This window comes from Cyclopterus lumpus, chromosome 8 (genome assembly GCF_009769545.1).
Source record: "Cyclopterus lumpus isolate fCycLum1 chromosome 8, fCycLum1.pri, whole genome shotgun sequence".
Lineage (NCBI taxonomy): Eukaryota > Metazoa > Chordata > Actinopteri > Perciformes > Cyclopteridae > Cyclopterus > Cyclopterus lumpus.
The window spans coordinates 21,647,584-21,672,173 of record NC_046973.1 but is presented as its reverse complement, the minus strand read 5'-3'; the positions used below and the strand labels follow the sequence as shown (position 1 = coordinate 21,672,173).

General features: G+C 42.4%; 3 protein-coding genes across 5 annotated transcripts in view; 1 reads left to right on the top strand and 2 right to left on the bottom strand.

The window, feature by feature from the left end:
- Window positions 1-1,327: 1,327 nt before the first annotated feature.
- On the bottom strand, window positions 1,328-2,453 carry LOC117735456 (parvalbumin beta-like). Its single transcript, XM_034540092.1, has 4 exons — window positions 2,393-2,453; window positions 2,034-2,166; window positions 1,630-1,739; window positions 1,328-1,353 (listed from the first exon to the last, which is right to left on the bottom strand). The coding sequence occupies exons 1-4, from the start codon at window positions 2,451-2,453 to the stop codon at window positions 1,328-1,330; spliced, it is 330 nt and encodes a 109-aa protein (XP_034395983.1).
- Window positions 2,454-5,098: 2,645 nt separating this feature from the next.
- Window positions 5,099-7,733, bottom strand: pvalb5 (parvalbumin 5). The gene is made up of 5 exons (XM_034540091.1): window positions 7,626-7,733; window positions 7,071-7,147; window positions 5,979-6,111; window positions 5,608-5,717; window positions 5,099-5,384 (listed from the first exon to the last, which is right to left on the bottom strand). Exons 2-5 carry the CDS (start codon window positions 7,129-7,131, stop codon window positions 5,362-5,364), a joined length of 327 nt encoding a protein of 108 aa, XP_034395982.1. The 5' UTR covers window positions 7,132-7,147; window positions 7,626-7,733; the 3' UTR covers window positions 5,099-5,361.
- Window positions 7,734-8,835: 1,102 nt separating this feature from the next.
- The window catches only part of lmtk2 (lemur tyrosine kinase 2), a 20,667-nt gene continuing 4,912 nt past the window's right edge, over window positions 8,836-24,590 (top strand). The window contains exons 1-11 of one of the 3 annotated variants that reach the window (XM_034539686.1): window positions 8,836-8,885; window positions 9,232-9,384; window positions 15,503-15,636; window positions 15,795-15,948; window positions 16,029-16,105; window positions 16,474-16,592; window positions 17,134-17,221; window positions 20,965-21,095; window positions 22,566-22,650; window positions 23,804-23,925; window positions 24,409-24,558. In XM_034539686.1, the coding sequence (XP_034395577.1) occupies window positions 9,282-9,384; window positions 15,503-15,636; window positions 15,795-15,948; window positions 16,029-16,105; window positions 16,474-16,592; window positions 17,134-17,221; window positions 20,965-21,095; window positions 22,566-22,650; window positions 23,804-23,925; window positions 24,409-24,558 (1,163 nt within the window). In that variant the 5' untranslated portion in view covers window positions 8,836-8,885; window positions 9,232-9,281. Of the gene's footprint in view, window positions 9,385-15,502; window positions 15,637-15,794; window positions 15,949-16,028; window positions 16,106-16,473; window positions 16,593-17,133; window positions 17,222-20,964; window positions 21,096-22,565; window positions 22,651-23,803; window positions 23,926-24,408; window positions 24,559-24,590 lie in introns of all 3 variants that reach the window. The other 2 variants (XM_034539687.1, XM_034539685.1) reach the window with 2 other exon arrangements.

The window sequence follows — 24,590 nt, the reverse complement described above, 5'->3', positions numbered from 1 at the left end:
GAAGGCATCGACTATTGTATTGATGACTTCATGAGAGGAAAAGCCTTTCTTTCATACTTATGTATTAGATTTAAGTCTTGAAAATGTATAGTTTCTTCTCTATGTTTGACATACATGATATTGTCCACCTGAGAGTGACCTATTCACAGCCACAATGTGTCATTCTAGTATTTTCAAGTAATTTGTGTCTACTTACAATCAAATAAAGCAAATTACTGACATGATTATTGTGCATGAAGACAGTTAGCACTGTCACAATCAGTCACATTTTGGCTGGAAAGTCAACAATGCATTTATTGTTGTCCAGATTAGTCAAGATGGACTGAATGATATTTTCATCCCTGTTGTTTGTAAATCAATGCAGCCTCCCATTTGTGTTATTCTAGGAGCTCAATATGTTTAAAGCACACGGGAATGCTCATGCAGGTGACATATCTTTTGTAATATCCGAACAAGGTAGAGGACAGAAGTTGAAGGATATTCTGAATGATGCATCTTGACACTTCTATCGCTTGTAATGCTGAGAATATCTTTCACCCATAGGTGGCAGCATAGGGTTAAGGGGTTACATATTGCTGATTTGTAGTTCCCTTAGCACTCACAAGTGTACTTTGTTTTAAATCTGACTTATAACCTATTTGAATTCATTTGTATGCTAACACGTGGATTTAGAATATGTCCCAAATATAGGTGGCACATTCTAAACACTACGAGAAAACTGACTGAATTGAAAAGGAACCCCTCAGCTCACTGAAGATGTGCGTCAATGCAGCAGATTCAAAAGTTCCTGCCGACGTAACCGTGGCTGTTAATAGGCCTCCTGTTGCCACAGCACATCATCTAATTGTCTACTCAGCACTGGGTGTAGAAAAAGACCTTGGAAGAGACCTCCTCATTACACCATGGGTGACCGGTATCCATTGCAAACCTCCCTGGATCCAGGAAGTATTTGAGCAGAGAGGGCTATTCCCAATGTGTCTGCCAGCTTGAGCACAGCTATCCTCCCCATCCCATGAGCCATGATCAAAACAGGCTCAACGCACAGTGCAAAGACGACTGACCTGAAGCAGCTGACGTTAGACCAACAGAGTATTTATTCCTGGTTTTTCACTCTTCCTCAAAAGTGTAGATGGTGTTGTACAGTTTGTAAGTCATTTTCAGATCATTTGAGTAACATTCACAGTAAAACATGCATTCCATGTTGAGAAATAATCCGCAGGCAACTCATAAATAAGATATAAAAAAATGTTCTTTCAGCTGGTGGTGACGGAATCTTGCAAGGAGTTCGCAGTTCCATGAAAAGAAGGGGATCTTGGGTAGTGGGAAGTTATGCCTTCACAAGAAGAGCGAACTCTGTGAAAGGAGAATGAAACTGCCGTTAGCAGTGAGCAGAGTGCCATCATGCTGGGACGAGCTCGGCTAATTGGACCCACTTTCTGACCACGGCGTTGATGTATGTGAATGGATATTGAATATTTAACTGCAATACAGATACATTGAGAGTCCATTGCCAATAAGTATCAGAATTGACCTTGCATGCATTTGCTGTGTTCTGCTATACGTTCAATATATGTAGAAAGTTGTAAAAAAGATGTAAAAAAGATGTACAAAAACAGAAGGAAGTCTTACCATCGACTCCGATCTTGCCATCACCATCCTCGTCACCGGCGGCGAGGAAAGCCTTGGTCTCCTTCTCAGTGAGAGATCTGGCTCCAGCAGAGAAGTTCTGCAGGAACAACCTGACGGTGGACAAAACATGAGCATCTCAGACTATATTGATTGAATGGACATCACTGTGCAGAATGAGGATCATTTAAGATGCTTCATAAAACCTGCAGGCTTCATTAAACGTGACATTTCTATAGTTTCTTTATTTTAGTTGGAGCTGCACATTAAAGCCAAACTAAGGCAAAATGTCCAAAATTAAAATAAAGAGTAAAGTTGTCCCTTGATTATTTTTCCTAAAAATCTAAAATACAGTACAGTAATATTGCATCTTGTTTGATTAAGTGAGAGTTGCTTGAGTGTCCTACTTCAGCTCTTCCTCCTCAATGAAGCCGCTGTTGTCCTGGTCGATGATGTAGAAAGCCTTCTTCACCTCCTCGGCAGACTTGCCGGCCATGCCGCATGCCTTGAAGAACTTCTTGTGGTCAAAGGAATCAGCAGCTGGAACACATTTTAACACCACATTAGCACCGTGCCAAGCAGCTGCTCAGTTATTAGGATAACTGTGTCTGGCAGTTATCTGTAGATAGATATCAATTGATATCATTTGTTTGTTTTTTAATCAACTTTGCATTTGCAGGGAGAATTCATAATTTCCAGGTAATAATAGTACGGATGAAGTGAGTGTGTTAACTGAATAATCTACTTTGAGTTAATGAAGTCTCACCTGCACAGCCGTCCAGAGCGGCTTTGACTTCGGCTTCAACGAGGACACCAGCGAAGGCCATTTCTTTATTCTGTGGGAGGAAAGAAGAATCAGAGTGTATAAGCATCACAAATCCCACACAGCAGTCATGTCATTGCATTGCAAATGTCCTTCTTTAAAGCAATAACTACTGATATCGTGTACTTAGGTGGTTCTCCTATTCAGAGGGCCTGAGATACAGAACCCTCAGAGATATTCAGAGGGGTTGTGAGCCTGAAATCATGAACTTCTCAGTATTAAACGAGGCTATTCCTCCTCTTGCTTCAAGACATGAGCGATGCAGTAACACTGTCTTAAAGAATCTAGAAACATACACATGTCCAAAGCCTCTTGTTTGTTTTAGTCGCTAATTATATTTATTTATGATAATTCATTTGGCAAAAGCTGCCCTGAGTGTCACCGCTTGTCACGCAGGCCCGGCCGTGTTGACCCACGCTGCTATGACACCAAATAGAACTCCCGCTGAGAGGCATGTCACGCACCATGATTCACGGCACACATGCATGCTGCAGCTGGGGAGACGCAGTGACGTCACACGCGTTCTTTCTTTCTTTTTTTTGGTGGTTCATCTGGTTAAAAGACAATCGCGCAATTATTATCCACAAACGCTGATCCGTTGAAAACCACATGGCCACACTGGGCCTCCTTTTCGCATGGATTGAGTCGTCCTGTGGTCCGTGTAGGTTCTTTTCTATGTTGGTTCCATGTCTCTCTAAAGTTATAGTCCAAGAGGTTCTCCTCGTCTCAATCCCTTTCCTCCCGTAAAGAAGTCAGCGTGGCCATCGAAGGGTCACGTCCCACTCACCTTTGGGTTGCGTTGAGGCGAGTGAAAACCAGGCAGGACTCGAGAGTGAATGTCTCCCGCAGCTAGCCATGCTTATATATCCTTGAGCAACACCATTTACAGAGATTTGAGTCTCAGTATCGGGTACCAAGATGCATGGGTTTCGAAAAAAATGTGTCAAGTAGTCTCAACCTATTTTTAGGTGAACAAATGAGGATGCTACCATGTGTGCTGAGGCCTATAGCGTGGACGTGTGGAAACCCGAGCAGGCCTGCAGGACACGATGCCTCCATGGCCTCAAGCATTCGACATGTTGATTCTGATGCTGTGCATTTAATGTGAGAGTATAAATGAAATGAATGTGTGAGAGTGGCTATCTAGGCCAAGGGTCATATTCCTGAGGAAAGCACTTGGAGCCAGATGCCACATGAATGAGCTCCAAGGGCTGCCAGTTGGAACTGGCTACTCAGAGGTTGTAAATATATGTGGAAGGACTGCTTGTACTGCCTCAAAGGTTGTTGGGTTTTATCTCATGTCTGATACTAGATGTCACTCTGGGATCGACTGCTTGTAAGACTTCTGTGGAATCAGTACAAATGTTGCCATATAGCCATTCATATGCATTTGCGTCGAACATAATACCATATTACCTTATTTTATCTTTACCAGTAATATTTGAAACTCATGCATGCAATGTCTGTGGCAGTCTGCTCAGTAAGGAATCTACGTCATTGCTTGTCTATTATAGTTAGTATGAATTATTGGAGTCAGGCTTTTGATTCTTTCATCTGAAGCCTCTGAGCTGGTCTCATATGATACATATATGTGCTGTACTGTAACATTAACTAGCTCATACAGCTACTTAAAATACAGGCTACTATATATTTCCATATGGTCCATCTGAACTCTGCAGTGGGTCGAGTTTCAAGCGAGTGGCCAAGCGGGTCTTTGGGGCCTGCACCACCGTGCATGTCCTTAGTGGGCAATGCATCCGGCAATCAGACTATTATTTCTGTGCCGTGTGTTTGCGTGAGGAAAAGTGTAACAAGTTATGTTATATGTTATGTTATATTGGCATTATACTGGTTTAACTCTGACGTGATGCCATGGCACACAACTCACATATTAATAACTGTATAAATGCAGATATAAACGTCCCCTTTTCTCAATGTTTTTGTCAGCCACGTGCAACTAATGGGTTTGTGTTTGTGCCCTTCATGACCTCTTTAAGAAACGTTCAAGCGAGACTGTTAACCAGTAGGCCATTTAAACCTCAATCCCTCGATTTCTTAATTAACCATAATTAAGATGGTTATTTCTACCTGTGTCTCGAGGAATTCAAAATCAGTCCAGCAGAAGGCAGTGCTAATCCTAATCAGGAAATAGTGGTGAATTTCTTTGGAAAAGCCCATGTGTCTGAACATTTGAAGAGGGGTGCCATCATCTTTTCCAAAGTGGGGGTATTGGTGAAGTGTTCAATAATCCCACTATCAGAGGTTCTAGGTTATACGATTATCTGCAGCACTGAATCAGAAAAGGCCGTTTTGACTTGTTATAGAAGGGAAAACACAGATATATAAATAGCGGAGTCAATGAGCACTCAGAAAACATTTTCCTGAATAGTTCTTGTTTGATTCCTGCTCATAAACTAAATGGTAATCATTATTTAATGATGCTATGTCTTTGCACAAGATAATTTGTTCAGAAAGTCTTAGTTTATCATATAGAAAACCTTAAGGGATGCAGGGACTTCACATGGATATGTTGATTTAAATCCTAAATTCCTTGGATGCCATTGCAGTAGTTTAAGTTGTAATGTTAAGGACTGTGAGACATGTCATGCAATATCCATTTCAGGGGAAAAAGAGCAGTACACAGTGATATCAGATCTTAAATACATTTATTAACCCATTCCAGGTAACTGATTGATTAAACACACACACACAAACACACACTATAACATCCATCTTAAGCCGTCTGTCCACCAAACATCTGTCTTGGATCACATCAACAGGGAGAGCAGCAGGCAGGTAGAGAATATCCAAGGTTTCTGGTCTCTGCATAAATCAATCTGGAAAATCTGGATTTTCATACCAAACCCATTCACTTAAAATAGGGAAAAACAACACAAAGATGTTTATCCTCTTTATTCCAGGATGTCACAGAACTCTGCGGGGGAGAACAATGTATTCAGTCAGATATTCCTATTAAGCACAACATTGTTCTCCACACAAGTCATTGTATAACAATATTACGGTTAAGCACGATAGCTAAACAATCAACTCATTATTTGGTGTATAATTTTATACTGTTTTTATGTGTGCTTTTTTACAGACTGCCGTTTCAGCACTAAGTAACGGACAGCTCTTTCAGATGTTTTACATGCACCGACCTTCCATTCCGATCTTGCCATCTCCATCCTTATCGCCCGCAGCCATCAGAGCTTTGGTCTCAGCCACAGTCAACTCTCTCGCCCCCGGAGAGAAATTCTGAAGGAACAGCCTGATGGGTGCGCAGAAAATATGAGAGAAAAGTTGAGGCTCATATCATCATTGACTATATATTTTCTGATGCCATTTTCTACCCTGCAGGCCTTTCTGACCAATCCCCCTTCCCATCACTCACTCACAAGCCCTCCCCCTCATATATTACTAAATTCATTCATACAGAGACGTCTGCATGTGGGCCAACACGCACAAACACACGCACATCCGTATCCTTGCTCAAGCCCGTAAACCCCACACAGACACACGCTGTCCTTACTTGAGCTCCTCCCCCTCAATGTATCCACTCTTGTCTTGGTCCAGGACCATAAACACTTTATTTCTATCTGCCTCGGAGGAGCTGGTCAGTCCCACTTGAGCAAAGAACGACTTGAAGTCAAATGTGCCTGGAGCTGCATAGGAGAGAGAGGAAGTGAGCAAAAAGAGAGTAAGACAGATGTGGAAGTGAGAGTTCTCAGTGTGACAAGAACACAGGAATGGTGAGGAAGTGAATAGAGATGTCGCATGGACTCATCCGCTCAGATGACTTTGATTCTCCCACCGATGACATTTACCAATACACACCCTATAGGCTTTGTCATTATGCCATTGAAACATTCAAAACACACTGAATATCGCCCATAAGCCCCTTTTTATTCAGTTGTTTGGAGAGCCAATTCTCATCTAGGATGAGTTACCCTCAAGTACATCACAATCATTCACTGAATAAGACTTACAGCGACAGAATGAGAGATTAGAAGATTACAAAATATTCATCTTCTAATAAAAGACAGGAAATCGTAAAACAATAAAAAAGAATCCCTAACCCGAAGATAATTTGTCTGATATGCCCACTTTAATAAAAACATTTTAGTCCTTGAAATTAATCGTAGAAATACTATCTCCTTACAAACATTCACAAGAATTAGACAAAGCTTGCATGTTATTTTGCCTGAATCATTGCTAACAGGGGGGTTCTCTTGAAAAAAGGACTGACATGTGGTTTTCATCTGAGGGTTTGTGCTGTGTCTGCGTTGTCATGCACACATAGAGATGAATGACTAAGTGCTTTGGGAAGTGAGGGCTGTCTCGCTTGTGTGATTTGGTCCTCTCTTTGTGAATGCTCAACGTTAAAAACACTTTGGTATCTGGGTGGTGACTGCTCTCCTGCTACATGGCTGCCTGGTTACCTGCAGGCTTCCTGTCCCCACTGTGAGCAACGCCTCATGGTCTCCCCAGTGGGACTGCATGGGTTCTCACCAACACACTCTGCAATATGTGTGTGGATTTATATTCACTAAGTGTAAAGTATGTGTTCTTGTGTTAACGTGTGTGTCTCTCTGCGTGCAAGCGCGCACACTGTCTGACTCACCTTGACAAGCCTGGACCGCAGCCTCGATGTCCTCGTCGCTCAGTATCCCTGAAAATGCCATGGTGCTCTGTAGCTGCCTGAGGGGGGTTAACACACATGTATGGAGGAAATGCAAGGTGACAGTCAATAAAACAGACTCTGTCAGATAGAAATGTGTGGATTAAAGCACAATCATTCCTCAATGAGTACTCTTTATACACAAAAACTAATGTGCTGAGTTGTACCTTTATCAGTAGGACTGTGCTATATTGACAGCACGGTACAGACAGATTAACAAAAGATTTCACCCAGAGAGAAACGTTTTCTTTTATCATATTGACATGATTTAAATCATATGAGAATGGTTTGATGACCCACGCTTTGTTTTACTAAATGAAGGAGAAAGTAGTTGCAACTGGAAGGAGCAAACAAAAAGATTTTAACTTCCTTTAATAAAACATATGACCCACTATTTTAAATCAGAGATGCTTCAAGGCACAAAATCACACATAACCGCCAGCAATCATCACACAAACCATTGCCGAGCACATCATTTGCAAAAAGCTTGATACTCACCGTTCCTCGGGTCAGGTTTGTACTGTCTCAGCCTTTGATGGCAGATCGTTGCTTCTCTTGCTTTGCTTGCCACCAACACTCTTTTGCTGCTTCGTGATCCGGAGTGCAAGAAGCAACGTATCTGTCCTCAAACCCACGGAGATTTCCCCCACGCCACACAATGCCTCCTCCTCCTTCATCAGTTAATCAGAGCAGATCTTTTCCTCACTCCAATTGTTGTGTAAACTTGCAGGCACAGTAAATAACAATGACACTCCAGTCTGATAATAATCAATCATAAATATTAATGTATTTTAACTAGTGACATTTTTTTCATATAATATTCAACTATCTACTGCCTTCGCTGCTATTGCTACAACTAATGCTTATACTATTGTTTATATTAATATTAATAAGGAATAATATTATATAATACAGAGGCAAGTTTACTCAGGTAAAGCAAAATCTTTCATGAGATGAATGTCATAATTCAATATCGGCTGTTTAGATTTAATTTGAGACATATTTATGATCATTTAAAAAAAAATAATAATAAAGATAATTTGTAAACAGATGAATATGCCGCTGTCATATTGTAAGTCTTAGCTATAAATAACAAAGGGGAAATATGTGATATTGTCTTGTTAACACATACAGAGTATTACAATAATTCAATCTGGTGATATATTATTTATTAAGATTTTATCACAGCTTGTAAACAAATCTATTACCATGTGCTACGGCTTGAAAGTAATTAAAAAGAAGAAAAACAAGATACGTAGAGGAATAGTCTTTAAATGAGATAAATAACAAGTTTACTTTTCAAGAGCATCATTCCTATATTGCTAGCTATTAAAACCAAAATAGAGTTTAATTTATGTTTATGCTGAGTATTTCACAATGTTTCCTGGTAAATCTTACGCCCAGCAACATGAAAGAATGAAAATGAAAAGCAATCCTCAAGATATAGTTAATGGTCCATGCACTCCATTACTGTCACAACCTATTAAATGCTGCTAGGCAGTTTATGGTTGGCCATAAATCCAAAAATAAACATATATTGTAGAGAAATCATTATTGCGTGCCTCACATGGTAGGCAAGTGACTGGATGCATAAAGCTCTCTTCAGCTTTCATACACAGCACTAAGCTCGAAGCGGATTGGCTCTGCCTGTTTCACGCGAAGGTATTCTTCATCGTGATTGGCTTGATCGCTTGTCAATCATTTGAGGTTTTACGCCTCATTTCGTGATGTGACGTTGTACAGGAACATGGCGCTTTGGTGGGTAGCTGTTTCATGACAGTCGGGGCTCTTGTCTAATTGATCTGTGTTAACTTAAATATCACGAAGCTATAGACATCAAATATGAGACGTCGTCACGGCCGAGCGCGCAGCTGCTCTCCGTGGACACCGGGACACTAACGTCTCGTAGCGGTGTTTGCTGTCGTCAGCTGAAACTGTTAGCATTGGCATGCTAGCTAAAGCTAGTTAGCTGGTGTGACAGTAAGTAGCTAACGTTAAACATAATATAATATAATGCTTGTTTATGTAGCCCACGCTGACGTTACACTGGCTATCAATGATTAGAATACGCGGTTGGGTATCAACACAGACATTTATTGTTCAGGACGACGATTCCAAATAGCTAACATTTGTGTTAGCTAAGCCAAGAGGAGGATGAGGAGCCGCCACGGATATGTGTTGTTGCTGGTCGGTGGGATTCTCCTGTCGGCAGTCTGGCTGTCGGAAGCTGCCCCTCTTCAATTTCCCCACAAATCAGGTGAGCTGGCTGGCTGTGGAGCTGAGACACAGCTATTGTGTGTTCACTCACTACTCCTGTCTATGTAGCTGCTGAGCTAGCAAGTGTTTCTGCTAATCAGTAGCTAAAAGCTAACAACACAACAACTTGGCTGCATTTCCTGTTAAAGACTTTCAGTGCACGTAGCTACATTTGTACTGACTGTTATTGTTTATTTGATAACACGATGTTTCTGTCTTCATGGACTGGTGCATATTTTAATAATGTTTATAATGTAAAAGTAACAACATGTCATCGTTAAAACACTCACACCACTTTACAGTTGTCCTGAAACTGAACTCAGAAGATACTAATTAATCTAGTCTAGTTTAATTCTGACTGATGTTTATCTCAAATGAGTTTACCTCCAGGGAACAGTAATGTGTGTGAGTTAATATAGTACAGCCTTGGTAATCTGTCAGTGGGGTTGGTCCAGCCATTGACATTTAACCAGGTTTATGGGACAATAGACTGGATGTTGGCTTACCAGCATGGAAACACTGTTTCCTCATCACAGGTTGGGTCACAGGTGTGACCATTTTATTCTTTGTGGATGATTCAAAGTGTAGTCATGGAAGAAAACGGTTTGACATAGTTTAATATGCCAGTGTGATAAAACACTTCACAAGTTGATTCAGAGACTGTTGTTCACGACAGAGTTGCAGAACCAGGAGGAAATTGAATGTATGAAGCAATTTAATCTGTTTTGTAATTGATAGTTGACCAACCCAAAACTAATTTGTGACAGTAATGATGATCTTAGTATTTTGTCATTTATACGCATACATTTCGTTACATCTTCTCAGACATCTCAGACAAGAAATGGTACAGTAAAGTAAGAAGATGAATCAACCACACAAATAGTCACCTGTTGCAACCTTATGTTGCAGATGCCAAACATCCACTTAGACACAGGGATGTTTTAGCATGTCACTCTTTTTGTTGTCGCAGCTTTTCAAAGCAAGATGCTCAGTCAGTCAACGTGCTTCCTCGTGATGCATTAAAAGTTGAAGATGTAAATTTAATGCTCTCAGGGTTGGTAATGTGTAACCTTAACACATTCCAATCTTATCGGCACCAGTTAATGATTTGCAACAGTGTTGTTTGCTAATTATTCTACAGCTTGCCAGAAAGTTATGTTGCAATTATACAAGTATGCTTTTATTACAACCTGTACTTTGCCCCACTTCCTCAATCTTTATTTTCCAGTGTGTCCAGATGTGATACAGTTTTAGATTGTTATTATAGAGTGGGAGTGAGATCCCACTTGTAAGAACAGTAACTGGAAAGTCACTTGCAAAGCTGGTCTTTCTTTGACATGTGCTGTTTACACACTTCCTACATGAGTAAAGGTAGATAGTTAAGCTTTAATGGAAGTGTCAATGTTTGAACTGCAGTAACCGCCATGTGACAGTGGCCTGTTTGGTCTGTTAGTCAAGGTGGACGCTTTGGCCGTAACCTTCCAGTACATTGCTTTCATTGTGATGCAGTGATAACCACCCCAGGCTGTTGGGGATGCTGCTTTTACATGCTGTCTATGAAGTGATATTTCTATTGTTTTGACAGTGGAAAAAGGACTAATTTAAAATGACAACACACGCTTATCCAATATGGATTCCTACCCGGGCAGCCACAAGTGTTGGCTCTGCATTTGATTGATGAGGCGTAGTGCTTCTTATAACAGCCAGACAAATCCTAGTAAAATCCAAACATGCCAGCCAGACAGTGTCATCCCTCATCCTCTACATAACTGAAACATCCACTTGTGCACACTGGTGGGTACAATTTGCAAAAATGGGTCAGCTCCTCCTCTGAGTGAATGCCTCCTGAAATATGCAGTGGAACCGAAATAAGATCTGGCAGCTCCCTGCCGTATTGGTCCCAAAAACCAGTTGAGTAATTTGGTGGGGCCTGCCAAGTTATAATATGAACCCATGACTCAGATAAGGCCTAACCGAGGAGAACTGATCCCATGCAGCACTGCCGTGACCCAGCTACTGTGTTTTCTATCTGACTGCTGCTGCAGCCTCTCTGGGTGTCCTGCACTGCCTGGAACCCTGTTGCCCCGTTGCCCCGTTGCCCCGTTGACCTGTTGACCTGTTGCCCCGTTGCCCCGTTGCCCCGTTGCCCCGTTGCCCCGTTGACCCGTTGCCCCGTTGCCCCGTTGCTCTGTTGCTCTGTTGCTCTGTTGCTCTGTTGCCCCGTTGCCCCGTTGCTCTGTTGCTCTGTTGCCCCGTTGCCCCGTTGCCCCGTTGCCCCGTTGCCCTGTTGCCCTGTTGCTCTGTTGCCCCGTTGCCCCGTTGCCCCGTTGACCCGTTGCCCCGTTGCTCTGTTGCTCTGTTGCTCTGTTGCCCCGTTGACCCGTTGCCCCGTTGCCCCGTTGCCCCGTTGCCCCGTTGCCCTGTTGCCCTGTTGCCCTGTTGCCCCGTTGCCCCGTTGACCCGTTGACCCGTTGCCCCGTTGACCCGTTGCCCCGTTGCCCCGTTGACCCGTTGCTCTGTTGCTCTGTTGCTCTGTTGCCCCGTTGACCCGTTGCCCTGTTGCTCTGTTGCCCCGTTGACCTGTTGACCCGTTGACCTGTTGCCCTGTTGCCCCGTTGACCCGTTGCCCTGTTGCCCTGTTGCCCCGTTGCCCTGTTGCCCTGTTGACCCGTTGCTCTGTTGCCCCGTTGACCTGTTGACCTGTTGACCCGTTGACCTGTTGACCCGTTGCTCTGTTGCTCTGTTGCCCCGTTGCCCTGTTGCCCTGTTGACCCGTTGACCCGTTGACCCGTTGACCTGTTGCCCCGTTGACCTGTTGCCCCGTTGACCTGTTGACCCGTTGCCCCGTTGACCTGTTGACCCGTTGCCCCGTTGCCCTGTTGCAGCCAATATCTTTCACAGGCTTGTTGTGAGGTTGAGCCTCATTAAAGCCGATTGCTCCGGCCAGTGACTGATACGCACGCTGTTTGCAATAATTGCAGATGGAGATGGTGTTTTGTGAAAAATAAGCAGCTTGACATATTTTGGATCGGACGAAAACAGGGATGTACATTTTCTTTTCTTTTTTTTTTATCATTCAGCTCTCTTTGATTCATGATGTTGGAAAATCTAGAATGATGAAATATGTATTTAATAAAAAGATGGTCTTATGCCAAAATCAGACTACATGGTATCAGTTTTATATTAGTTTGATCTGATGGATTTGTAGTTTTGGAAACTATTTAAAGCTTTGGGAAGGAAGAGCCAGTAGAAGACCCGTCAGGGGTTCCCTCTCTATGAGGGTGTGGGGGTAGTCGCCTGCATGGCAACCAGTAATGCATGAATGCAGTATTCATCGTTTCATATTCTAAATGTTTATGGAGAGTTGGTGTTTATCCAAGCTGTATGTTGAGACCTACATTTGATTTCTTAATGTATGCTAAGGTAAAACCTGTTCCTCTCACTGAAGGTCACGCATTTTTACTGCTCTTACTTTATATTTAGAAGGGAAAGCCGGACCCGAGTGTCTGGGACTCCATCACGTGGACCTATTATGACGTGGTTTCTTCCCCCCAGCGAATGATAATTCTTCTGTATTGCTCCCTGCATATATTTTCCTCTTCTTGTGTTGCAGGTGTGTTGTGCAGTCTGTGGTTTTGATTGATGCATGTTAAGCAGATTTAAGTTGTTTGGGCAGTGTCAGCTACCAGTAGTCCACCTGTGCCTTCCACTTATAACTGTAGCTCAGAGGAAGTATAACCTTCAGCAGATGCTTTCATGTAACCGTTATAAGTACACAGCTCCATGGAAGAGGCCGGTGTCCTGATGGCGGATCCATTTAATCTTTAATTCCTCTTCTCATCAATATTTCAACGCAGACACTGTTTCTCTCTTATAATCTTTAGCACAGAGGAGAGATTAGTGGATGTAATCCTGAGGAAACATCCATTATTTAGAAATAAGGTAACATATCAGTTTGGTGTATTTCCACCTTTTACAGTTGGTACTTTTTACCGAAGGCCAGGTTACATGTGACGTCTTTGACCGAGAATGATCTATATGTGTAATGTTGTGTGTTTTGATCATAAGTAAAAAGACCATGTTGGGCAATCCTTTCTATCTTTATCGGTGATAGCTTGGCGTAGTCTGGTAGACATGAAATTAATCTCAATGGTGGCTGAGACTGGATCATATCCAATGCTCCCCAGGGAGATCACGTGCTTACTGCTCATCGCTCTGCCCCCGGATGTATTTATTTACAAGATGGGGAAGGGGAAGGCTGACAGATTTAATAGACTTTTTTAAATTGTGCACAAGACCTTTTGGTACTGAGGTTTGGCCAAAGTGCACAGTCAAAGGTTTGGGCCATGTCTAAAAGTATTGTTTACACCTAAAAACAACTCATTTGTTGGAGATCCCTGCAAACTGAAAAACATGGCAACATCTTCCACTATCATTTGGTAACAGACCCATCAGCAAGGTTTCAATAATGCAGAACACACGATGCACTCATTTACATTCAGTCACATTTCTACAATCTGCATTGATATGAAATAGATTTATCAAAGAAGTAGCTTGAGATAACAATAATTAATGTGCTGCTGGCTGCACTAAGAGCATTGATCAGTTCACAATTGTCTCTTCAAGCAACCTAAATATAAATGCAGATTAATGACGACACATTTTCCGTGGGTTAAGCTATTCAAAGAGATTTGGGGACGTCAGAAATTAAGATTTTATTTTTACATTCCAGGACTAGACCGTGTCCAACCAAGCATTTGTTGTCATTTTGAGAAGATTTGCATGCACACTATAATGCAAGGAACACATTTATATATATATATATATATATATATATATATATATATATATATATATATATATATATATATATCTGTTTAGTCGACACATTGGCCCGAGTCTGGTTTCTCGTTAGTTCCAAAGGGCTTACTTCTTGTATTAGTCATACTCCAAGTCAGTTTTTTCTCTCCTCCATTTGCTGCTGTTAAACCAACTAGAAGTAGGTTTGTAGTCTGGATGTATTCAGCACCGCCTTCATCTGTCAGGAATGTGTAGTTCAGCAGAAGGAGACTCGGTAGGTGTTGCTTTCCCCTCCAGCAGAAAGGATGTACCTGACAAGGTACAACCAGTGGGAGACAACCAGTGGGACACACACACACACACACACACTGAGATTACTTTATTACAATGTGATATGGCAAAAAGTGAAATGACTAAATATTAAAAATCAAATCCACAAAATCCATGTAAGTGGGACTGACTTGAACGTCTTCTGACGTGACTCACGCCTTTCTAATGAACAGTGACATCATCAACATCTGGTGTAAATTAGTTTTTGCTGTCCACTTGAGCCCACTATTATTTGCTGTAACAGCACATTATCCATGTAGATTACAAGAACAGATCACAGGGGTGAGAATAAATTGGGCCTTTAATAGTTAATGTGCATTACGTGTGAAGCCGTCTCCAGAACGAAGATGCTGGTTGCACTAAATTGGAACGCCTCGTGTGTGAGTGTTGGTCAGCAGCAGCTGAGCAGCGCAGTGGGTGTGTTGTGAGGCTGCTGTCAGCCTGACAATCGACCTGACTGCTGGGCCAGCAGCATCTCCACCAGCGCAGACTTAACACATGCTGTCACCACTGCTGCCCATCGGCTGCTCATCAGCCAGTAGACACCCACACAGCTGTCTCTCTGAATGGCTGATGAGGGGTAGAGGTTGGCTGGTTTGGCCTGAAGAGCCACAATTGTCACGTCATGTTTGCAGAAATTGTACACCTTTTTAAAAAATAAATAAATAAAAAGAATTCACTGTTTTGACATTTTATAAAATCAAAATGTATTGATGTTGCTCGGTGTTAATAGTGAAATGGAGCAATACGCTCTAGAAGTTGCATCTTAATAGCACTGCAGTTCGTTTTTGTTGTCGAGCTTAAATGAACCTTTTTGTGGGTGGATGTAGAAGAGAAGCCAGTAGACCACTGCTGCGTGGTGTTAGTCAAAGAAACACGTCGAGGCTTGCATTGCTTGGTGCCGACTTTTACCCTCTTCATTAATTCTGAAATGATGCACAGCTGTGACGGTGAATAATTCAGCATAGTTTCTGTTTTTCTCATTTCAGGTGGAAGCGAAGGGGACACGCTGCCTGTTTCTGTCTCGCTGTCCCTGCTGGTTTCGCTGACGGCGCTTTTGGCCTTGGTGGTGTTGCTAGTGAACTGTGTGACCTGCTGCAAGGAAAGGGAGATCAACTTCAAGGTGAGAGTCCTAGCAGGCAGGTAGTCACACAGACTCCACCCGCTCCCACCTAATGAATACACGGAGGGGATCGATCGGAAGGGACAGTGAACTTAGGCTCTGTTGTGAAATATATGCCCTGCCGGTTTTGGATCCGCTCTTGATTTGTGTCGATGTAGGAGTTTGAGGACCACTTTGACGATGAGATTGACTTCACTCCACCAGCAGAGGACACACCTTCTATGCAGTCCCCGGCCGAGGTGTACACCCTCGCTGTGTCCCCTGTGGCCCTGCCTGGACCCCCACACCTCCAACCTCCTGTCCGTATCACAGGTCAGACACAGAGTTTGACCAGATGAAACTTGTAAATTAGTACAGTCTTAATTAACATTGTTTTGCGGTCTGGTTCACAGAGGGATCCACAGGCTTCCAGGTAGCGCGTCACAGTCTCAGTTATATCCAAGAGATTGGCAACGGCTGGTTTGGTCAGGTAAGATTGGTTTCGTTAACTTGAAATACTTTTTTTTAATTTTTTTAAAACAACTGAAAATGTTAAATTTGGGTAATGTTTGCTTTAACGCGTTTATTCTATATGGCCTTAAACTAGAGGGTGCTACAGGTGGATATATTCTCTGAATCGGTTATAACTGAAGGTTTAAGCACAAATCATCTTCCCTTTTTTTTTTTTTTTTTTTGCAATTTACATTTGTTTGTAGCATATAAATTAAACTGGTACAGGTACTAGTAACAGTTTTTTCAGCAGTTGTTTTGCCTCTTTTTAATATGTTCTACAGGCGTACATCTTCTATGGCTGTTTTCTCTGTCTTGTTCATCTAAAGTATCGTCATGTACTATCAGGTCCTTCTGAGTGAAATCTACACTGATCCAGGAGGAGCCAGGGTGGTGGTGAAGGAGTTAAAAGCTAATGCAAGCGCCAAGGAGCAGAATGACTTCCTGCAGCAGGGGGATCCATACAGGTAAACGGAGACACATTCAGGCTATTATTTGTAATCAGGTGATCTATAATTACGATATTGAATATGCATAGGGCTGCAACAAACGGGTTCAAATGAAGATTATTTTCTCGAATAATGAATGAGTTGTTTCGTCTGTAACTAGTGTTCTGAAATGTCCTCTTTGTGCACAACTTAACATATTTACTTTATTGTCATAGAGAAGAACCAAAATGTAATGTAATCAGAGAATTTTGACATTTTCTTTTTGTCTTAAAAAATGTCTCGTACAGATTATTCAATTATCAAAATAGTTGGAGATTAATTTAATAGTTTCTAACTTGCATAAAATAAATGTGTGGAAGGACATGCATACAGTACATGCAGACACACATATCGGCATGACATCGCTGTAAAGCAGCTCCCTCTACCTTTCCTCATCCATATTGTATCAGATCTAATCGCTCAAACCTCACAGATATTATTTTAAAGTATTATTTTAAAGCTTATTGCAGTCCTCATTAGCATCAATATCAACATGCTTTGTGTTATTTCATCTATTCAGAGTGCTGCAGCACCCAAACATCCTCCAATGCCTGGGCCAGTGTGTTGAGGCCATTCCCTTCTTACTTGTCTTTGAGTACTGTGAAATGGTGAGTGACCACATGCTCTTCTAAATGTTATTTATATATTATTATTATGTCATAATATATTCATGGGAATTAAATAAATCAGCCGTGTGCAATCCTATTTTTCTTTTCCCCATTTAACATGCAATGTGTGTGCACTAGTGTCGAGGAATGGAGAGATTCACGGCTTGCTACACTTGGAAGGCTTCTTTAATTGAGATATTTAAAAATGATCTCATGTCCGCTTGTTAAGCTCACGAATTCATAGGGCAAGGCCTCTTTTAAATACTGTGCAGCGTCGCTGAGCTGCGTGTTGGAAGCCTGCCGTCTCAATCTGAACCTATTGAAGCGACTCAGTCATGGCAGCATTCATCTGTTTCTCTTTACCTTTCTGTGTGTCCCTGGGAGCACCCGGCCCTCCCTCCTCCTCGGCTCCTCTACTTCTGCCGAAGTTGCATAGCTGGTCTAACTAAGCCTTGGACTTCTCACATTCCCACTCCACCCAGTAAAGGAACAGGCTCCATTTACGCTCCTCTGGTGTCAGCTCCACCAGTTGCTGTGTTTGTACATTTTCATGGATTGCACATTGTGCGTGTTAAGAGACGGTTGAGTTCAGTCTAAACTAAAGAAACCTATCGGGGGAATGCAAGGAGCCCAAAACGTCACCTAAAAATATACACATGTACCGTGGCGTCGGTTTGATTTATGAACCGGACAAACCTTAACGATGGGAAGCACAGTGGCATTTTGCACCATGGACTTAAGTAGCCAAGAAATGATGAACACTGCACATTGTAATGCAGTGCAACCTGTAATACATACTCGTCAGTCTGACATTTGAGACTGTAAAATGTGACGTAGCCTAATTGCAGCCTCAAAACATACCTTAGAGTCAGAATTTCGTCCACTTAAATAGTCCCTGCATGTCACTTCTAGTCTGTAATAATTACTACCGGTTGACTTATTGTAAGGTGTGTGTCAGCAGTATTTATGTGGATCTGTATGAGGGCGTATTAAAACTTCAGAATAGTGGCAACTAGTAGTTATTTACCTCATTCTTTAAAGCGAGTTTCGATGTCCGGTCTGTAGCTGAACCTTTAGTTCTCTCATGGTGGTGTGTTGGCCGCTGGACTTACTGCCTGGTGCCAAGATACAGAATGCCCTTTATGTGGTTAATTAATACAACGCGAGTCATGAAGTTCATCACAGTTGTTTTAGAGGGAAATGTCACATCCAGCCGGTGGATTCAAATCTGAAATCTATCCAACTTATTAGTTGCTTGTTCCTAAATGTGCAACGTGGTAGATTTTCACGTGAGCCACATTTTATTTGCTCGTAGGAAAAAAGGAAATGCATTTCTGCTGTTTCGGTGACAGAAACGCTCCACCCCCACCTTCCATAAGGTCCACTTTGTCTCGTCTCGCCAGACATCGCATCACGTTGTAACGGTATTGTCCAGCTGCCCGGGCCTGGACCGGGGGCCTGGACCGGGGGCCTGGACCGGGGGCCTGGACCCGGGGCCCGGCATTGTGGTCTTTCTCAGCCAGCTCTCGTAACGTTTCTGACAGGAGATGGAAAGGACTCATCACAGGTGTGTGCGAGTCTTTTGTATGAAGACCAAGTCCTGTTGGAGGTGATAATGTGTGAGGGTAGAATAACTGAGTGATGTCTATACTCGATCTCCAGCTGGATTAAGAGTCTTTAGGACTTCATCCAAGTGGGATTTTGTTTGGCACATTACTTGATTCCTTTCTTTCAGTATCTACCGTTCATGTTCCATCTGCAGGACCTGCATGTAACATGAGCCCCATGTCGAAGGACAGGGTTGAACCTGCGTTTATGTCCTCTTACCACTCCAGGCCACTCAATCATCCTCTAGGTGGTCAAGGTGAATCCCAAAAAGCCACTGTACTGTGACCTTCCCTCTGTTAGCCGGGGGAGGCCTGTGCCGATTAACCCCGATGCAGTTTACAGAATGCATCAAGCAACTGGTGCCGGAGCCACAGACTGTCACATACCAGAGTGAGTGACGGCTTCTAATGCATAGGTCTTCTGCCTGGTGTCTGGCTGAGACGTTAGGCAGACCCTTCTCTGGTTCAGGGTCTCGTCATGAGCCAGCTGACTCCTGGCTTTCGAAAGTTGATGATCTCCTCCCTTTATTGCAGTTGTTAAAGCAACAAGCTTCGCAATGTTATGGAAGGACTCTTTATGTTGCTGTCATGCTGTTTTATTAAGTTAACATAACTGACTCGGCCCATGGGCATGTTGAGTATTATATTTCACCTTGTGGGTGAAGTTGTCTTCATGTGGCCGATGTCCTTTTTGACACATACAGACTTATTCTTTAAAATGTATTCAACTGTTGGTTTCACTCTTTGCGCTTACAAAAACCCATCAACGGTCCACTTGCTTTATTTAGCTTCCAAGTATGCATGCTAACAGCAGTATTGGGCAATAACGTATTTCTCAGAATCTTCATGCGCACCTTTCTAGCAAAAGTAATATAGTAATAAACCGACTACTGTAACTAACTGCTTGGTGTGACTGAGAATGTAATACAGTAAAGTAACTAATTCTTTTTGATACCAAGTGTTGCATAAAGGAGTAATACGTATGAAGTCATTTGAGTCACTTACTCAACACTGGCTCACAGTAAGCAGCATATAGCCCACTTTTAGTATCCACTGGTAGCATAGAGGAATTAAATAACTCCATTTCTTTCTTCCTTCCTTACATAACTTGATCATGTGATCGCTGAGCTTAGTACATTCTTGTTTATTCAGGGGTCAGACACAAGGCCTAATTGTTTTGGCCTTTCACAGTGAATGTAGTTTGATTAGCAGCAACTCAGACCTCATCACCTGCTGAGAATCCATCACAAATAATGACGGGCAGAGGGTATCTCTTACCATACATTGGATATAACTCCTCTGTGAAGACTGCTTCTCAGAGGTGTGTGTGTGTGTGTGTGTGTGTGTGTGTGTGTGTGTGTGTGTGTGTGTGTGTGTGTGTGTGTGTGTGTGTGTGTGTGTGTGTGTGTGTGTGTGTGTGTGTGTGTGTGTGTGTGTGTGTGTGTGTGTGTGTTGTGTGTGTGTGTGTGTGTGTGTGTGTGTGTGTGTGTGTGTGTGTGTGTGTGTGTTCTCAGTAGCTCATTCCTCAGGGAGGTCCGTTCTGTTGGCTAATTGGGAGTCTCCTTCGCTGCAGCTCTAAAATGTCCTCTGTCTCAAGTTGTGTGTGAATGATATCCGCTGTGCACTGAAGTATTGTGAACCTGCACACAGCGGACTCCCTTGTTGTGCAGCCCCTCTGAACAGAGGTGGACTCCGTGTTCAAGAGCTACGGTCTAACCTAAGACTCCATATCACCCTGTAACCATGTGTGTAGGCATGCTGGTGTGTTTAATGTGGCGCAGTCAATCATCTCAAAGAGCCTTGTCCTGCTTTGCTCTCGGGACACCTCGTTGTTTGCTCTCCTTCACTCGGCGGCTCCCGACACCCAAATGGACACTAGCACAGTTTATTTCACTGACCTGAGCTCAACTCTTTTATTTATAAATCTCTGAGCCGGTATAGAGGTCCATTAAACAGTGATACCCTTACTTGGTCCTCTCCCACTTCCGCAGTAAGAAGTGCTGAGGAGTCTGCTGCCCCCGTGTGGCGGTCTCTGGTCAATGCATTTAACCGACACCGCTTGCCCAATTCCTCCTGTTGCTATAAAACAAATGGGATTCCTCTGGATTGACTGCATGTTTCTGTGTGTTTCTGCAGGGTGATCTGCGGGGCTATTTGTCTCAGCAGGACTGGCTGTTCAGAAATGCTGAGTTGCTGCAGCTGCAGAGGATGGCCTGTGAAATCGCTGCTGGTGTCACTCACCTTCACAAACACAACTTCCTGCACAGGTAACGCATCAGGCTTGCAACACTCGTACGAGCTCACAGGTTTAAGACGCACTAAGGTGAGCATTGGGTGTTTGTTCATGGTGACGCTCACTCTTTCAGTGACGGGCGCATTCAATTCTGTACAATTTACAACCTAGTATTTTGTGCTTTTCTGCCCCAGGTCAATGTATTAGATTAGTTGTTTTAATTGAATAGGTACTTAATGTAGTTCTCGTTACACTCTTTCTTTAATCAGAAAGGATGGGCGGTGACTGTCTTAACTATTTGGACGGTGTCATTTAGCGTTATAAGTATTTGTGCTGACATTTCAGCATTTTAATATTGTGTCTTGTCAACACATAATACACATGCATATTGCATAATGTTTGAATCCAGATTAACACTAATATAACGTTCATGGTATAGAATAAATTAATGTCAATAAACTCTAACCTCATACAATAAGATGAGTTCTACTTGGGTGCTTACTGTCCAACCAGTGTCAGGAGTACCAGTGTTCTCCAAAAAAGGTGTGCACAGCAGAGAGGCTGCATTTCATTTTTACCCCAGCAAGTACAGGACGTCTGGCTGCTGGTAGCCAACTGGGGACAGAGGGTGTTTGTGTGGCTCGGGGTTACATACGATGCTCAGCTCATCAGCTCTATTTTGCATGCTCAGAATAAGCTCGGAGGGTTCCAATAACACAGCTCCCATGCATAGCCACAGTGTCAGCTGTCCGCTGCCAGAGGAATATGATGATTCTGCTCTTTGCTTGTAAGAGATAGCCTCATATTGGGCGTTGTGTTTTAATCCTTGTTACAACTCAAAGGGAGTTCGACATGCTCCCCCCCCATGCAGACAAATTTCATTTGCAATCGTAAAAATATTTCCGTGGTACTTTAGTTCAGATGCTACACAAAAAAGAAAAGGGGAAAAAAAGGTGAATGATGAGTGCAGCCACAAGCTGAATGAGGTGATTTATGGTGCAGCTCCACAGACGCAAAACCCTCAGGGCAACTGTGTGTGGGCCGATATCCAGAGCTGAAACCTCAGCTGCAACACGTCTTGATATATTCTCATTCACAAATTGTGAAAAGTGGTTTTCTTTGACGACATGGTTTAGGGATTGCGCAACATATATATATATATATATATATATATATATATATATATATATATATATATATATATATATATATATATATATAAAGAAGTTGGACCCATTTCCTTACTGTATGTCAGGCCCTAAGCCAACGGCAAGTTTAAAATAAATCTCAATTTATCTTACAGAGTTTTGCTTAATGTGCAGAGACTCTGAGCTCCTTACGCCCTCTCCTGGCAGCGTCACACGATGCGTGTTTCCCTCTAGAAACTATATCTTTCTGCTGTATCATGCTGCTGCCTGTAAGCTTCATAATCTACTATGTTTTTGTACTTTTGATTTGTGTGAGTATCTAATCCCTCCCCATGTTGTTTTCTATGCTCTCATAGTGATTTGGCTCTGAGGAACTGCTACCTGACTGGAGATCTTACTGTCAAAGTGGGAGACTATGGAATTGGACCCTACAGATACAAAGTAAGCAAAAACCTCAATTTCAGATATTTTCCGCATAAATATTTTGTTAATTACTGTATGGAACTGCGAAGACCAATCATAGTTGTATTCCTAAATAGACATTGGTTTGGGCAATCGTCTAGTTTCATAAAGTCCAATGGTGGTTACTCAAGATCTTCGATAGCAGGATGTGGGTGGAGTCACAGCACACCAGTCTGACTGTAGTAATCTAACCTTTAACTGAAATTGCTTGCAGAAAGCTGTGTTTGTTTTTCTTTTGTCATCACTAAAAACATGTGCATTAAGAAGTAGTTTCTCAATCTGATTTTAGACACACACATGGTAGGCATTATAAATATAAAAAAGAGAGATTTATCAACAGCCCACAGTGCCTCCCACGCACCAGCAGCCCGGTGATGCACAGTCGAAGCAGCCTGACTGCATCTTTGTGTAGTGAGAGAAACTCACACTGGATGTGTGGAGGAGACTGGGCATCCGTCATCCAGCCGTCTGTCCTACAACATAGGTGCTGTTGTAATAGTGTGTGTATATATTGAAATTAGTGGTGGTTTGCAAAAATATTACGCAAAAGTGTTTGAGACTGCAATAGCACCTTGCATTAAATAGTTTTTCTGCCATTTTCATGAGAAAATGTCCTTAAATTCTTCCACAAGACACATGTTATTGAGACTTTAGTAGTTTGAAACCGTGCTGTTGTTTTTTGTCCAAAAGGAGCTTTAATTGACCAAAATCAACAATATAGTTACAATGGATCAGAACTTCTCCTGTTTATTTTATTAGTCTGTTTATTTGTTGTGCAGCCTGCTCCAGATGACCGTCTCAAAGAAAATAAATATCTTAGTTTTATTGGAGGCTGTGCAGGTGTTTGCCTGTTTCACTGAAGATTCATGGTTGTCTTGTAACTGGACACGCTGTCTGCTGCATTCCTTAAATACTGCTGATCCGTCAGTTTGCCTGTCTGAATTTAATACTCGAAGATAAGGTCACCCTGTAAATCTATTTGTGTAAAGAAAGGGAACAAACAGTCAAACGCCTCCTGTTGCAGAGCGCTGTCGAACGAGCACAATTACTTAATCTAGAATGTTACAGTTTGTAAAAGTAGCAAATATCAAATATCGTGTGTGACTGATTTGATTTGACTATGTTACTACAGGAGGATTACATCATCACAGAGGATGACGTGTTTGCGCCCCTTCGCTGGTTGGCTCCTGAACTGGTGGGCGAGCGCCATGGGGGTGTGGTCACGATGGAGCAGACCAAGCCCAGCAATGTGTGGTAGGTACCAAACTGCAGCTCTTTTTAAACCCGTGACTCATAATGACTGAGTCAACCTGAAGTTCTTCCAAATGCATTTCAAATATTTCCATTCAAGGTCCCCTGAGAGAGAATATATATATTTCAGTATACATGACATTTAGAATATTTGGAATAAGACAATAAATTGCTCTGCAGTCCACCTCACGACTCATTGCCCAAATGCATTTTGGTGAAAGAATGCAGAAATACGTCATGTAGTTTGTCACAAGAGATTTTCCCCTTAAATAAAAATGTGCTGAGATTGAATGTTCCCAAAGTTGCTTTTGTTTATATTTGGCTTTTACTGTCATAGCTGCTTGTGAATAATTACATGTATTTACATTTACAGTAATGTGGTGTGAGGGAGGGTGTTCAAATGGAGTTTAGGGTCAAGAGGTCAAGGTCTTTTGCTAAATTCAAATTGTCCTGCAGTAAAATCCAACAGCTGTTTTGTCCTCGTAGGGCCTTGGGAGTCACATTGTGGGAGCTCTTTGAGAATGCTGTCCAGCCGTACCCACATCTTACTGACCGGGAGGTTCTCAATCATGTGATCAAGGATCAACAAGTCAAACTCTTTAAGGCACAGCTGGAGCTCCCTTATTCCGACAGATGGTGAGTTTTTGGAATCGGCCTATTGGCACAAA